This window comes from Sciurus vulgaris (assembly GCF_902686455.1).
Source record: "Sciurus vulgaris genome assembly, chromosome: 5".
In the NCBI taxonomy this organism is placed as follows: Eukaryota; Metazoa; Chordata; class Mammalia; order Rodentia; family Sciuridae; genus Sciurus; species Sciurus vulgaris.
Genome location: NC_136465.1, coordinates 28,867,663 through 28,885,648, shown reverse-complemented (window position 1 = coordinate 28,885,648; position 17,986 = coordinate 28,867,663). Strand labels below are relative to the sequence as shown.

The following is a 17,986-nucleotide window of genomic DNA, read 5'->3' as shown; positions in this document are numbered from 1 at the left end:
ACAACCTAATTTATGAAGCTTGAAAATGAATGCGTTTATGAAAAGTGACTTAACAGAGAGAGCAGAAGCATAAGCCAAAGTGCAGGACCCAAAAGAAAACAAGTAGTATCTTCAAACTTGCAGAAATTTTAGGCAACTAGGACTTCAGAAAGAGGTGGCCAGAAAAGAGCTACGAAAAAGAAAATTTTTTAAGATTTAAACTTCATAGGAACAACAGTGAACTCTTTGTTCCTGATTCCCTCACCAATGCCTTTCAGACCAAAGACTGCTTCTTCCTGTTTGACAGGAGTGAAAACAGGAAGACGGAAATATCAGATTCTCTTTCAAGAGCTTCAGTAGCAGGGACTACAGGTACAACTGGTGCTTTTCATGAAGCATCATACCAAGATAATAAGAATGATTAAAATGATGATCTGATGTCTGTGCTTGACACAGTGGTACCCCTTGCCAACCCTAAGATCATGGAATCCATACCTAAACTTCCACTGAGAAGCAGACAGAAGAATCTATCTCTGTGTAAACTGACTTGCCTAAGAGAAAAAGACCTACAGATGCTCACAACTAAGGGAGCTTTGGACAGCTGCATTACCATCTCATCAGTGAGCATCTGCTACTAACTAAGCACGAAACAATTTTTAGTACTTCCTTCTTAAAAAACAGACACTTGGCTCTCTGGCTTTTCTCTCGCCATGACTTGCTTTCTTTCTCCTCTTTGCTTTCCACTCTCTCTAGCGCGCGCCCTTTCTCTTTCCTTTCTCTTTTGCTCTCATTTTCTCTCTTACCCTGCAGGGAGACACTCTGTTTGCTTAATAAACTCCCTTGTGTGAAAAAAAAAAAAAAAAACCAGACACTTGTGGACATCATATATTCATATATGATTATATATATATTTAAAATATATATAATATATATATTTTTTTAAGTGAACACCAGGGAAACACACAGGGAGGGGAACAAAAAGGTAATAAAAGGAAAAGAGAAAAGAAAATGACTCAAAAGAAAATACAGGAAGCCGAAAATACTATAAATCTCTGGACAAATGAGTCAATGATATGCATGAAATAAATTATTCTAGGAACGAAAAATTGAGACATTCACTGCATAATAAGAGCAAATAGGAGATTGGGGAATCAGCAGCATGTTTGGAAGGTGAAGTGAAGAAATCTCCCAGAAATTAGAATCAAGACTTAGAGAAATAGATAATAAAGAATATAAAACCCAAACATTAATAAGGAGGTCCAGTATATGACTGGAAAGGAAGAACAGAAAAAAAAAAGACTAATTCCCTCCTGTTTTTAACCACTGAAAAGGATTTTGCAGTTTTGGTGGGGAGTCAAATTTGAAGCAGTCAGAATAGAGAAACTGATGTGATTGTTAAAATCAGATGCATATTAATACTAAGGAAAACAAAATCTTGTACAAGAGCTATAATTATAGCAAACTACCAGGCTTAACCATGAACAATAATTACACATTCATAACAAGTAAACACTCAATATTTATTTAACCATAAATGTTTATGTAACTAAATTTGGAGGATTGTTGCAGAATTAAGCAAACATGGAATATGGCATAAGGGAAATAAATTCTTACATTTCCCCATAGGAATTTAATAGCTGATTCAAACATTTTAAAAACCAAGCATAATATTACAGCAACTTACATATATGAATATGAATGGAAGACAAATAGCTAAGGAAAGGTTACCTCTGAGGAGCTAGAACTAGGGTAGGGATGGGTAGAACAAAAGCACAACATTTTTATACATTTTATATAACTGTGAACTTTTAAAAGATATACATGAATTATATTGATAAATAAAAATTACTTGTAAGTGTGGTCTTTGGAGCCACACACATGACTCCAGATTGTCAAGTTTGGGAATTTAAAGTTAGCCTATCACCATTTCATGGATGCTGACTTAAGAAATAACACTATCAAGTCAGAGACAAAGGAATTTATTATTCACTGTAAGATAGCAGCATGGATATCAGAATATCTGCCTTACTTGTCTCTTATCTTCAAGTGTCTGGAACAATGCGATGGATTTAGATGGATACAGCACATAGAATAAGTCTATGTTAAAACTAGACGTGAATTTGGAGAACCCACTACTTTTAAAGCAAGCTATAAATAAGTCTTCTCTTAGTCCAAGTGAATATGTTATCTCATCTCTGGAAATAAGCAGCTGAATAAACAACCCTGAGAAACTTGCTCAGATTAAAAAAAAAAAATGATCAGGGCCTTGCAGTCTTGGTATGCCCAATAGAGCATAGGAGAACAAGAGGACTTGGGAAGACTTTACTTCCCAGTCTACATCTAGACTCTGTAAGTTATTAGCTGTGATTTGGAGCAAATCTCTTTACTTCTGAAAGCTTCATTTATTTTCTTATGTGTATTATAGTGATGATATTAATTACCTTGAACCTGAAAGAATGAATATAAAACACCTGCATGGTGCCAGGCACATAATAGATACTAAAGTTGTTAATTTTATCTTTCTAGAAAAGAAAAGAAAACAAAGGATAAATTCTGATGTTTTCCAGCAGCCATAAGTCAGCACTGAATTGTCTCTACCTCAGTTTTATCACTTATAAAATGGGGATGACAATATCCATATTACAAGATAAATGGAAGAACACCATAGGTATCAAATATACTGCTAACTTTGCTAATGCAACCAACATTTACAACTTTACTACTTTTGATGTAGAAGCATTATTGCTTTGAAAATGAAATAAGACAGTTTATGTCAAATATGCTATGCAGAGCAACTTATCAAAACATAAAATAATTTTGACTTCTATTTAATAATATTTAAACTGAATATTTGGTTAGTGCAACCATTGCTTTGAAATTTGTACAAAGAATTAAAGTCTACTTGTATAAAGTATATTTATTTTTGAACACTGATAGACACTGATTTTTAAATAGAAAAACAAACTGATTTCAACAGATGTTTTTTAAAATGCTGTTTATTCAAGGAAAACGAATTTACAATGTACAAAGTAGATATAAGGAAAATGTAGCATTGTGTGTAATTATGTGTTTTTCTGAAGAGATCCATTGCTTGCTTACATCAGTCTCCCGAAGGGACCACCAATACTGAGATTGCTTTGGTGATGGGCTGAAAAGATTTATGCTTTTCTCTAAGATCAGGTAACAACGAAACTCCCAAACTGTTCATAGTAATTAATTCTAATATCCTTTTTAGTGTTCCAACAATCTAATCTCTTCTAAGAGTTATCCTTTATAAACTCATTCATAATCAAATACCATATGACTCAAATATATAAAATTCCTGGAGAAATTCCTTATATTTTCTATAGTCTAATTACATTTGTCTAAATGCTGTTGGAAGAATTATTTATGTACATCTTATTTCAAATTTAATAACTAATAGTGTATATACTGTATCATTTTAGTGTCATAAAAGTATATAAAATTCAAAATGTCATGTTAATTGCAGAATCTATTTCCATAAAAAATATTCCATTGCTTTTGAGAGGCAGTGTACTTAACAGTTAAGAGCATGGAATCTATAACTAAACCCCCAGGTTTGCAAACTTTACTCTCAAAATTTCTGCAGAGGAGAGGTGAGTTACTCGACCTGTAAGTTCCCTCATCTACAAAAAACAAAAAAGGGGGGGGGGGTAATATTGTTTACCTATCTTGTAAGTTTGTACCACAGAACAAATGAGCTATCATATAAAAAGTATTTGGAACAGTGCTTATCACAATGTAGGCACTATAAATATGTCAACTAACTATGTTACTATGGATAATTCTTCAAAAGTGATTAAATTGCTAGTTAAGAGGCCATTGTCTTTCTGATACCAAATCCAGAAATTAAAAATAAATATTTATTTTCATCAAAAGTCTATAAAAGAATCAGAAAACATTTTTAAAATTCAGTTAGTGGTTTAGATAGTATACTATAGGCAATGCTTTTTCAAAAACAGGCAATAATCAAATTTTAATGTTATCAATCGTTTATCACAGATGATAGTTAGCTTTTTAATATTACTACTTCACTAAGCCAAGACTTCTTAAGGAAAAACAAGAAACACTATATCCTGTTTGTCTGTCATGTCTCAGAAAGAGAACTTGGTGTCCTCCTTACACAAGAAGGCATTCATTTTCAAAACAGTAGAATATGAATAATTGTCTCTTGATTCAGTTTTCTTTTGATGTGGTCAGGACATATCTTTAATTTATATGTAATGTTTTGACAAAGAAATTCAGTATCACACCCACCAAGTGGACACATATTTTTTATCAATATGCAATTAAAGAAGCAACTGTATTATACCTTGAACAAAAAGAAAAGTCAATAAATAGAATTTCTCAGGATATGATTTATTACAGGAGTTCTACAAACTGTTTTCCTTTGCCCAACAATTCCTTTCAAGTGCTATTTTTTTATTTAGAATTACGTAATGTCTCTCATTTTATGCCAGAAAAATAGCCAGGATATGAATTTGACATCACATGCATGGTGAGAGAATGGAAAGGATTCTGAGAAGGCCACTTATTTCCATAAAAAAGGTCAGAGAATTCTGCAAGTTGATATTTGAAATTGGTTGGCCAAGAGCCTTGAATATTTGGAAAACTAATGTGTGCACATTTCACAATGTACGTGTGTGTACTCTTCTAATAAACTCTTTCACAAGGCAGAGAACACTTTGTCCACTTAATACTACAATATTCTTTTTAAAAGAGAACTTTTTAAATCTACACAGTTACTTACTAGGTCTCTTAACCTAGCTGCATCAGGAGAAACAGTGCTTTTGAATATAGAACTCTGTGAATTATTTTAATGTGTCAGGGACGCTGACTCAAATTACCAAATGATCCTCCTGGGACTCTTAAAAATTCACCAGCTCCATATGTTTGTCCATTTATGTCATCCAAATTATGCTAATTGGGTCTAACTCACCAAGATATTTGCTATAGAAAATACATCATAACTTTATGCTTGAGTTCTACATTTAAGAGAATGAAGTTATATTTAGTAGAATTATTAGTTACTTTTATTTAAAGCCTAAATAGTACTTACATGTAATTTAATTCATTTATCTTTGTGCCCTCAATTTAGAATTCACGGGAGGACAGAATGGAGGTATCTAGGAGCAGTGGAATATATAAATAATCATTAATAACATATTTTATTGAATATTTTCTATGTGTCAAGCACTTACCTCAGCACATTACAAGTATCAATGCAGGTATTGCTCATAGCAACTCTCTGGAGTAGGTACCATTATTATTTTCATTTTAGAGATGAGAAAACTGCAATGTGTGGAAGTTGAACTAGTATGTCTGTGGGCACAAAGCTTAGGTAAATGAAACCACCTAGGGTGCTCACTAATACACTGAATTTGAATGAGAATATTTTTCAAAAAAGAAACTCTTTAGAGAGTTCTCAGAAAAGAACTTCATTTGTAGAATGCTGAGTTTGAATCTCAAACTCTCCCACCCTCTCAAATTCAGGAAATACGAATTCTTAGTAAACCCAGAAGATATCTCAGTAATAAATTTTTCTAACCAAAAGTATTCAAAATTGATGAATTATCTGGAATACCAACATACTTGTACTCTCCGGAAATGCAGCAAAAGCTTTTGCAATAGTAGATTGCTGGTGGTATATCCTGGGTTATCCTTTGTGTGAAGTATAATCAGAAGTTTGGTGAACTTTGAATAATATCACAGACACTAACAGGCTATTTCCTAACCCTGATGAAACCTAGTGAAATGCCCTAGCCCCATAAAACAGAGAACCTGACTCTACTAACTAAATTTTCAAGTTCTCTAGATTCATTCCACTAAATACTTCTCGATATTCTCTGACAATTTCCATGTTGTGGTCACAAGATGACTGAACACTGTTATATAGGGTTGCATCTCTCAACCCCATTTTTCCACACTTAAAACTCCAATTCCCCTATTTTCTTCTTAAATATTCTGTTAATGTGATTTTGGGGAAAATGTACCTTTCAGAATTGGGTATTAATTTTATAGAGCACACCCTCAAATATCTCCTTTTTGTGATCTCTTCTGAAAGTCTAGACCTCTTCAAGATATCTACAGTCATTTCTAAAGGAATTTAAAAATGAATAGATAGATAAATAAATGTGATGGGATATTTATAAACACAACTATCATCCACTTCACCTCACCCCCCAGAAAAAGCCAGATTTATGTAAAGTTATAGTGTTTTCATCGTAAATAATATACCAAAACTGGAGAAAATTTTACCTGAATAGATTTTAGTAACTACCAAAGCAATATTGTTTTCCCTAAGCAACAGAATATTAATATGTCATAAATTTCCTTTAAAAATAATTGCTCTGAATTCTTTCAGATTAACATTAACACTTTCCTGTCCAATGGATCTCAAGAATTTTCCAATGGATGTACAAACGTGTATAATGCAACTGGAAAGTTGTAAGTATGAAATAATTTTTCTGAATACTTTTTTAAAATAGATATAAGCTTTTAATGGCTTATATAGATGATTCATTTTATAATTTCTGATCACACATTTACTAAATAGATATGTAATTTTCCACTAGGTATTGAAAGCAATGATATTTAGCAATGTTTACACTCTGGACTATGAAAGAAACAATTGAAGATCTAGAAATAATAGCTTTTAACACTAAAATAAAATATGTTTCTGTACACATCATCAAAAGTAAATTGGAACAATAATCATTAAAAACAAACTACCATTTATTTATTGAATGCCTGCTATAGGCCAAGCATTCTGTATATACACTCATTATGTGCACAAGAAAGATGTTGTCATCACCATGTTTTCAGATGTAAAAATTGTCATTTTGAGTGACTGGGTATTGTGCTTCAAATTACAGAGTTGCTAACAGCAAACCATCTGGCTCCAAAGCTTATGCTTCTTCCATCACCTAGTATTTATTAATGTTACTCTGATGATGTTATGTATGTTATCTCAAGAAAAAAAAAAACATTTCTAACACTTTATCAGAGATTTATGCAAGTTATTAGGTGCTTCTCTAAATTTCTTCTTTGAAAATGGAGTCATATACATCACTGATTTATGTTAACACAACTGAATATTGCAGGTGCATCCATTTCTCTAAACATATCTATATAATTGAACATGAATAATTGGTTTACGGTGTTTAATCCAAAGCAAAACAATAAGTATGCAATATTCTTCTTAAGGCACTATCCTATATGGGGGGGGGGTGTTCTGTTTTGACATCTTTCTTGAGAAAAATTTTAAAATGGATCTTTAGACTTCAGATTTTAGGCAAATATTGTAGTGTAGTGGAAATGTCACTAGATGGCGTGCCTACTTTATGGGGGTATCATGACCACGTCTCCCACCCAATGTTTTCCTTTGGTTTGGTTTGGTTTTTTTAGGAAGTGGAAATATCTATTTCTCCAATATAACTCCTACTTATGAAATTTTAATGACTTATTTTTGTTAATAACTCTTAAATATTAAGCATTATTTTTAACTCATGAGTTAAATAAAATTATCTAAAATTGGGAGAGATACTTAGCAATATGAAGAGCACAGCAATGAATAATTCCTAGGAGTGCAGACTTTGAAATGTACTAAAAGGAAAGACAATCTGAGGGAAGGCTGTATGTGTAGCTTCGTTGCAACAGTGGGATGTAGAAGAAGAACACAAACAAAACATGTACTAATAAGTTAACTGACTCCCTGATACTAAACTAGGGATGCTGGGTGCTATTCAATAGGCAGTAAGGAACTAGTCAAGATTTAAGGAGCAACAAAATTAGTTGGTTAATGCTATGCCTCTTAAAGACTATTTTATCAAAAAAAAAAAAAACAAAAAAAAAAAACAAGATTATTTAGGAGGTTTTTATATCATTACAGCAAAATGAACAGAAAGTAGAGACAAAAGGGAATGATATGGAAGGTTAAAAATGATTAACAGAGGTTGATACAAAGCAGATGTAAAGGGGGCTGGTGCCCTATGAGTCATAACTAAAGAGGTTGAATAAATGCAATCAGAAACTTTAACAAATAACGGATATAGGACAAGAAGCAAAGTGTTCGTGGAAATATTAATATATTCAACCTTAATATATTCAAAGTTTGGGAAGTGTAAGTCTGCCAAAAGCAAGAATTAAAACTGAATAGAAGCCATTAAAAGCCATATAAATGGTCTTTCAAGGAATCAGACAAAAATGCTGAAGAAGGAAATGTAGAGTGGAAAGCAAAAACACAAACAAGCAGTCCCTTAAGAGAAAAAGGATGTTTGGAAGAAATTCCAGAAGAGCTGTCATAGATGACAAATTAAACACAATATTACTCAACCTTAAAAGAGAAGAAAATGTTGGGATCTGTTAAGAGTATCAAATGCTGGAAAAATTTATTGTTTAAAGGAAGTGAAAAAGAACCAGTGTTACTGTTGAAAAAAACAAATGTGATTAGAATAATAAGGGTCAAAGCCAGATTCTAAATGATTAAAAAAGTAAAGTGGGTTATGAGAAAGTGAGCACAGAGTGAAATCTGTTATTCTATGAATGTAAGTTATTAAAGAAAGATGAAAAGAGTACAATGCCTGAGGGCTAGGTAGGTCACTGTGCTTCTTTTTTTAAATAAGGAAAGCTCATTGGGGCTATTCTGCAGGACACAAGTGCTTACATAAAAAGATCTTTCATGTGTCTACCTTTCTTAGAACATTTCCAAGCAATCCAAAGCTCAATATGGAAAATAGAGCCTCTTGCCTCCTTCCTTCTAGTTTCTTTATTCTTTAATTGGAGTGAGTGGATACCTTCATGTGGCTCTTTAACATTTCAGTCACTAAACACTTCCCTGCTCTCTTAGTAGAAATTAATTTAGTTCACACTACAGACATTGCTTGATAAACTCCTTAATAGATGCGAAGAAAACCCTGTAAATCAAAGTAGAAGACACTGAAGTCAAATTTTTCAAGGTATTTTGCTTAAAATCTTTTAGGGTGACTTCCTAGTTCTTTTTCTTTCTTTCTTTTTTCAACCAGAGACTTAAAACAACAAGTTAAAAGATTTTAAACAAGTTTTACATACCAGAAAGTAGGTAAGAGAGCTCAATCTACTAGAAAACAAGAGTTGGAAGCAACACAGTGCTCACTTTTCAATGAAGTCTGACTGCAAAAGGAAAAAAATAAATCATATGGATGCATGAAAAATAAGAATAAAAAGAAATATAATATAAAGGCAAAGGCCTTAATGGCCTACAATTCTCCAACTTCCTAAAGCTCAATAAATGTTTAATAAATGTATGTCAGTGGTCAAGACTGTTCTAAGTGACCTGGGGAATGTTCCTTCATTTAAGCCTCAATTAAAATATATCTATTGAATATATAATATATTTCACATATATATATTGGGTAGAGTGAACAGGAAAAAAGTTCTTGCCTTAGAAATTGATGAGAAAACAATGGGCTGTGGATACAGCTCAGTTGGTAGAGTGCTTGCCTCATAGGCACAAGACCCTGGGTTCAAATCCCCAGCACTGCAAAAAAAAAAAAAAAAAAAAAAAAAAAGTTGATGAGAAGACAAAACAAGTATGAATTAAGGATAGCATGAAAGAACAAAAATAGAATAAAAAGTTTTGAGCCAGAACTATGTATATTGATTCATCAAATGGAATGTGGGAAAGGAGAAAAATAAAACAAATAAAAACATAGCATACATAAAACATTAAGAGAGCAAAAGAAGCCCTCTACATTACAATAACTAAAATAAGTAGAAAAGTGTTAAAATTCAGCTAAAAAAAAAAAAAGATTATCAAATATCATGTTAACAAATACAAAGAGCAAACAATATGTAGTCAACTAAACACTTTTTAAAAATAAATGCAATAAAGGAGGAGAATGGAAAATTCACACATGATAAATGTATCTAAAAGAAATTCAGGATAAGAATTTTAATATTAGAAAAAATAAATTATAGGAAAAAAATGAGACAAACATTTGGCTATTACGCTGGAGAAGAAATAAATCAAAAGCTACAATAATTCTGCAAATGTATGTATTTAACTTCTAAACATAAAAAACAAAAGTAGTCAAAATTAAAATAAAAAATAGATAAATCAACAAAATACTTGAATGCACAAGCACAGAATATTTGAGCAAAACAAATACTAGACAATATAGAAAAGAAGAACTCATTGTTTTTGTTTTTTAGTATGTGGGAACAAAAAATGATTATGTTGTAAGTCCCAAAGAAAGTTTCAAGAAATACCTATAAATTGATGAAGTCTTTTTATCACTAAATGTTTTAAATTTGAACCTCACTTTTTTGTGTGCACAATTATTGCTTGTGATAAGTAAAATGGAAGGAAGTTGTTAGAGAGGACACATTAACTATTACTGGATCACTAACCTGCCTTCTTATGATTAGGTTGGATTAGTTTACTGAATTTCAGATTCTACTGCATGATCCTTTCAGAAATTTTTTGTTTGTTTTTTTAATTTTATGAGGTAGAATATAAGGCTATCTTTTCAAAAGAACATTTTCATTGATATTACAGTTTTATTTATGAATACATTTTATGTATAAATGCATTTATAAGTTATTTTATGTTGACACAAAAGAAAGGACTAATCTATGAGTGAAGGAAACAGTTTTATTGTGATTCAGACTGTGCCTCTACGGAATTTACAGTGAAAATTTTTATAAACAATAGAGCTAAGGAAAAAACTGAAGCTCAGCTTTTTATTTACATCATAAGAAAAATTTCTAAAAATTTTCCTAGTTGAATAAGATATGAAGGACTTTTTTTTTTTTTTCCTTATTGGGTACCAGTAATTGAATCCAGGGGTGCTTAACCACTGAACAACATCCCCAGTCCATTTTTTTGTGTATTTGTTTCTTTGTTTTATTTTGAGACAAGGTCTTGTTACATTGCTTAGAGTCTCACTAAGTTGCTGAGGCTAGCTTTGAACATTCCATCCTCCTACCTCAGCCTCCCAACTGGGGTGTGCACCACCATGCCCAGCTAGGATATTTTTAATCATGGAATAATTGTATAATAATTTACTATGCTATAGTAATATAGTTTATATTAATTGTGTCAAAGAAGACAGAGGACACAAACTACCATCATATGCATAAAGGGTCTAATTCCATAGATCATTTCAAAAGAGGAAAAGAGAGCTTATGAGGACAATATCACCAATGTTCAAAAATTTTTTAAAAAATTTAATTATTGAGGCTGGAAAAGAAAAAAATTAAGAAGTGACTCAGTACAAAAATACTGTTTTCTGTTAAATCTAAATTCCTGAAATTACCAAAAAAATAAATAAATAAAAATTTTAAAAAAGGATTTTTAAAGATCAACTTGAAAAAACAGAAAGCTTCTGAAATACACTTTAATGGGGTTTGGATAGAAACATCTGAAGATAAATATATGCTTGTGGCATTTTAGGATAGAAATTTGTAGAGTTGGAAGGCTTTTAAAATTTATTTTTTCAGATCTATTTCAAATCCAGGTCAATAATACACAGATTGTTTACTCTGGAATTTGTACTAAGCTTAGTTAAGGCAAAAGTTAGGGTTGGTGACAAGTATTTCCTAATAATTGCTGCTATTATCCAAACTCTTCCATAACTCAAAAGTTAGGCTATTTTACAAAATAATACGGTGCTTTTTGTTTGCTAGTCAAGAGATACAGATGGTTCTTATCTTCTGAGTATTTGTTATTCAAGCCTAAGTAGCTATAATATTGTTTAGAAAGCAAAAGCCCTCCCAAGACAAAAATATGCACTGATGAACTAACTACTTATAAAATAAGTTTCCATTTAAACATTAAAGTATTCCTTTCTACTTTAAATGGATGACCATTATATAGTAATCTCTCAACATCTTTGTAGGTTGATTTTTTTTATTATCAAATATTCTAAACATGACAAATTTATAATAAAAAATTGATGCAGTTATGTCTTATAAAAGAATGATGTCATCGTAGTTTTATATCCATTACATATATTATCTGATTTTATCTCAAACACAACTTAATTAAATAGGTTTCAACTGCATTTCAAAGATCCACAAATAAGGTTTAGAGCAGTTAAATTACTTTTCCAAGGTCATACAACTATGAAGTGAACAGGGCAAACTCTATGATTTAATAGCTCATAATATACAACTACCAGTCATTTTTAAATGTATCTGATGAATTCCAAATATTTATAAACTGTAACCATTGTGTTCTTATCTCTATAAGTTAAACATATCTAGTACTTTCACAAAGTTTCCTCCTTTGCCTACTTCCTCTCCTCTGGTTGTCAAATGTAACAGAACTGTCCTAAATCAAGACCTGCAAAGTAGGGGTCTGCCTCATGATAGTACTGACAATCCTACTGTGATTATTCAGTCATATATTACAGGTAAAGCCACAAAACAGTTGACTCAGATTAATTGAATAGTCAGCCAAGTACCACAACTAAGTACTATGTCCCCCACTCCATGTTTGCCCAATTGTTTCACCTAAATAAATTCCAATAATTTTACCTTTCCCCAAGTTAAATATCATTGCGTTAGATTTAGTCCATAATTCAATTCTGATGACCATGTTTCTCCTAATTAATCATTAAATAATTGGACCAACATACCATTCCACAGTCTCAAAAAGGGGTATGCCTTTGAAAACCCCAACAATGCTCTAGAGGTATTCTTATTTTATTACTACCGAAAAAAACAATAATTTCTGTTTCATTGAGCCACAGACCACTTTAGTAGTCAGCAATGACTGTTGATCATCAAGTCATTTTGAAATCCTTGTTCATAGAAGTAGTATTAGAACTCATCAACTATTTTGCTGAAAACACTTCATATTGCAGCATAGTTGGTAATGAGATCATGACATAATATTAACATGTCATGGCTTTTTCTTTATGACCCTAATGATGGCTCCTACTGATCACAACTTTACTTCCTCACAGCTGAAATTTATTCTAAAATTGTATGCATTTGGTGTTAAGCTCTTACTCTAATTCACAGAATCTTCCTGTGAATTATACTTAAATTTAGTATCAGTTTTAATTTCTTAATAGCTTTTCAAGGTTTACCACTCATTTGACAGTCTATATTACTTCAATAATCTTACTTACAAAACATCTCCATATCCTGGAAATTTATTTTTCTTCAGAGAAGATAGAGACAAAGAGTTAATTTTTCTTTTATCCTCTCCAAATAGTGTTCTATCCCTTCATTACTCTTATAGAACTGAGTTATCCCTTTTTTGTTGTATTTTCAATTTCAAAGTGGAAAAAATTGAATACATGGCCTCAATGCATTAAGAGAATAATATTTTATTTTTGATGTTCTATTTGTTCTCTTTAACATCAAATGGTATTTGTCTATTTATTTCAACAATGGAATTCATTGCTACTAATGATGCCCACATAATCGTAAAATGAGATAAAACTGTGTTCTTCCTTCTGCTGAAAATGTGTTTCCTGCAGATTTACACATAGCTTGACCCTTAGCATCCTTCCACTAGGTCATTACTGGCTGTCTTTTTATAATTAGCTCTCTGTACCTCTGCCCCTACATTGCTTCCTATCTCATTATATTTCCTTCATAATACACATCACTATCTGAAATCATTTTTTAAATTTTTCTGTTTACATTTTTTTGCCTGCCCCATTCCCGCCCACTAAATGCAAGGCAGCTAAACTGACCTCCTTGATCATCATTAGACATTCTGGTGAAAACTAAGACAATGGTCTCTTTATCTTAACTATAATCAACAATATGGGTTCATCTTACATAGGGAAGTTAATCTGGTCCAATGTGATAATATTTACCCCAAAGATTCATTCAGGAGAACATCAAGTTGGCTGCCTAGAACAGTTCCCTTCTTCACTTAAGGAACTAGAAAGAATCCTTGAGGCAAATTCAACACATTTTTCCAGACTCTACTTTCAACTCATGTCACGATTTCACTAAGGTCTTCTGAAAACGGTGTTTTGTTCATTTATCTCTCCCTCAGAATTTCAGAATTTTTCTTTTTATTAATTTATTTTGAATTGTGGTCCAATACATGTCTTAGTTCATTTTGTGTTGCTATAACAGTAACACAGACTGGGCAATTTCGAATGCACAGAAATGTATTGGCTCACAGTCCAAGATCAAAGTGCTAGCATCGTTAAGGGCCTTCTTGCTGAAGCATCCCATGGCATAAGAAAGAAGGGCAGAGACACAAAAAAAGGGGCTGAAGTCACCCTTTCTAATGCAATAATATCACCTATGAGGGTGGAGTCCTCATGGCCTGATCACCTCTTACAATTCCCCTGTCTGTAACACTGTAAACAATGACAAATAAATTCAGCATGAGTTTTGGAGGGGGCAACATTCAAACCAGAGCAATACATAAAGGTAGAGTATTGTCTTACTTACTTTTAAGTGTACAGCTCAGTAGCGTAGAGTATATTCACCATATTGACTGCAACCGCTCTCCCAAGATTTTTCAGTTTTTGCAAAACTGAAACTATATACCCAATACATATACATCTTCCCATTTCCACCTTCCTCCAACCCCTAAAACCACCATTCTACTTTTTGCAGCTTTGAACTTAACTACTCTAAATTCATAAAAGTAGAACCATATAATATTGTCCTTTTGTGACAGGCATGATGTTCTCAATAGTCTTTTTGTGACTGAGGATGATATCCTCAAATTTTATCCATATTATAAAATGTAGAATTTTCTTTCTTTTAAAATCTGAATAATATTCCATTGTATATACATACTACAATGTGTTTCTCCATTCATCTATCCACAGACATTTGGGTTGTTTCCACATTTGATGACTGTGAATATTACTGCTATAAACATACACATACAAATATCTTTTCAAAACCCTGTTCTCAGTTCTTTTCAACATATAAAACTACTTGTATAGTAATTCACTTTTTATTTTTTGAGTAATTCTCATACTGTTTTCCATAGCATAGAGATACATGAAATATGAAGGGGATATTTATCACACAACCAGTAAGACTTTTACAGTACATGAAGGTGCCAATTTCTCTGCAATCTTGTCAAAGTTAGTTATATTGTGGTTTTGGGATAGTAGAAATCATTTTGTTTTTGTTTTTGTTTTCTCTCTCCTCACCTCTCACCTTATAAAGAACTTCTATATGAGTAAGGACAAAACCGTTTAGGGCAGTCCCTTCCTAGTTACAAATTTCAAGATTAAGTAAATTGTGAGATTTAATATAAGTAAAAGAAAAGAGAAAATATAAAAATTGGGTTTTGGTTTTGTCTTAGATATTGATCATGTTATTTTTTTCTCTCCAAAACTTTTTAAGTTTTATGTAGTTTCATATATCTTTCCCTTTTGACTAATAGTATGGATGGCAATCATCTGGGTGTGAAGTTCAGTAGACCTATTAGAAGACCCAAAATCACCTGTTATTTAAACTATTGCAATCATTTTTCCTGTGATTCTGCCATTTGCCCTTTTTTTTTTTTTTTTTTTTTTGGCACTAAGGATTGAACCTAGGGGTACTTTACCACCAAGTCACATCCTCTGCCCTTTTTATTTTCATTTTGAGACAGGGTCTTGCTAAATTGAGGCTAATCTCAAACTTGCAATCCTCCTGCCTCAAACTTCCAAGTCACTGGGATTACAGACATGCACCCACCACACCCAGCTGAACTGTTACCATCCATTTTCTTTCTTGCTAAATCAATTCTCAAAATAATCCCAGTTCTCTCAGTTCTCATATTTTCTACCTAAACCAAATAGCCTTTCCAGAGCATGCTCTTTCAGAACTTCAATAGTACTCTTCCTAGAAATGACCCTAGTGCACAACCAAAAAGATCCCTTAAACTATGAAGTATATTGACAGCTAATAATACAAGAGAAGGAATTCAGGAAAATGTCTTAAACCCTTAAGTCTTTCATTAAGAAATTATGTAAGTTATGTAAATCCATTAATTTTCCAGAGACTTGGTTGTCTCTAAGATGAGTGAGCTACATTGAATGAAGAGTTATCTTCTCTACTTTCGGATTTCATAAAATATTTAAATGCATAAGATCATAAATCTGATATGTTAAATTAAAAACATAGCATCAAGAAGCCATGGAACATCCATAAAAATGATCAAGAGAAAAATAAATTTCAACCAGTAAAGAAATACAAGATGAATTATCTGCAATGACAATCAAGAGGGAAACAAGCCAAACTAGAAAATAAGAAAATGAAAATCAGAAAAGAAAGTGAATGAAAGTTTAGAGATAATCTATTTTTAACCACAAAGTGTGGTTAATAGTTACATTAACAAATTAGTGAAATGAACCTTAGAAGTGTTTTAACACCATACTGAGATCAAAGTGCAGAAATTTTAAATTGCAATAGCACTAACTTTGGCTGCTTACTTTAAGCCTGACCCTCTCTGGGGCAGCCATTTTCATAGATCCCAACCAATGGACTCTTATTCGTTGTGTGAAAAGTATCTCCCTCATATTCCAGGGAATTTTTAATTTGTTTCATCAAATTTATGAGCTCTCAGAAGTTCCAAGTGGCCTCTTTTGTTTGTTTGTTTTTGCAACATAACCCATCTATAGTACCCAGTTCCTATAATTTGCTGATTTTTCTGAGGTCTCAGTGAGGGTAGAAAGAAGAATCCAGGAGCAGATGTGGATAAAGAAAGGGAGAATGGGAGGCAGGGGAAGAGGAAGAGAAAGAGGGGGAGGGAATGGAAGGGAATAGAAGAGAAAGGAACAGAAGGGAAGGAAAGGGGAGAGGAGGGGACAAGGCAGGAGAAGGGAAGAGAATGAAGGAAGGAAGAAAGGCAGGCAGGCAGGCAGACTGGCTTTTCAAATTGTTAACACTTGTCAAGAACAAGGGAGAGTCATACAATTTATAGTCCCCATGCCTGCTAAAGAACTGTAGATTTAAAATAGGAACTATATTGTATGAGTCCATAAATATGAGGGTTTTCTGAAATAGGTCTTTATATATAAATATGAGACAAATACATCATCAGTAGAAGTTATGTAGTATTTCCTAAGAATGTTGATTTTTATTCCTCCTAAGTCAAATAATAGTCCCACAAATTTTTTCAACCTAGCTATTTTGAAACTGATGGGATAGATCTGTGTGCAGTCCCTGCTACAGAACATGGGCCTTCTGTGAAACTGAGGCAACAGAGAGTCCCCCCTTCAAACCCCAATTCTTGCAATCATGCAGAAACGTTTCAGACATATCACTGAGTAAGCGATATGAGTTTATTAGAGGGATAGGAAAGAAGAAAAAGGTACATTCAAGGGAAAGAGTGGGTCCTTTCAGAGAGAAGAAGACAGCACTCCTCTCCTGTCCTCTAGGTTTTTTGTTTGTTTTGGGGGGATGTTTCCAGGGATGTTTCCAATGAGTCCCACCAAGGTCCACCTCTTCACTTCTAACAGCAGCATGATATCAGACTTTCAGGTCCCCATTGTGCATGACATCTCTAGGTTACTCTGGCCCATGCTCCAGTTCTAATCGGAACCTGTTCTTACAGATTTTCTGGTTAGGGGGAATTATCCTTATCTTTCTGTGTTCTTCTGGTCTGAATAAGGGTCACAAAATTTCCCGCCTTCAGGGTAACTTGTGTTCTACTTATTGGCATTCAGGCCTGCATTTCTCCTGCAGATGACAGGTAGTTTGTTGAGGAGTGTAACGTCTTGTCAACTTAAGCCAGGCAGGGCTGCAGGTAAATTGTTTTTTACATGAGAAAGCATGTGAGAGAAATCAGTGGGTCCATTTTATAGAATTATTCCTTTAACCTCATGTTCCCATCACTAAGTCTGTCTGTTCCCTGTCAGGACAGAGAAAATGTTAAAATCTTCCCTGCAAGTCATTAACATGCTTATTTGTGATGAAACCTTCATCCTCAATCTAATTATAATCACTGCTTCTATCATCTCATAAAAAATGAGTCATATACTGTGGACACAAAAAGTCTCCACATACAGAATTAGGTTTT

The 17,986-nt window shown here is 32.9% G+C and overlaps 1 protein-coding gene across 2 annotated transcripts in view; it reads left to right on the top strand.

Moving 5' to 3' along the window:
- Positions 1-17,986, top strand: part of GLRA3 (glycine receptor alpha 3) — a gene marked incomplete at its 5' end in the record, with an annotated part of 162,744 nt that overhangs the window by 96,192 nt on the left and 48,566 nt on the right. For both annotated transcript variants that reach the window (XM_079141035.1, XM_079141034.1), the window contains one exon: positions 6,365-6,447. In XM_079141035.1, the coding sequence (XP_078997161.1) occupies positions 6,365-6,447 (83 nt within the window). The remainder of the gene's footprint in view (positions 1-6,364; positions 6,448-17,986) is intronic.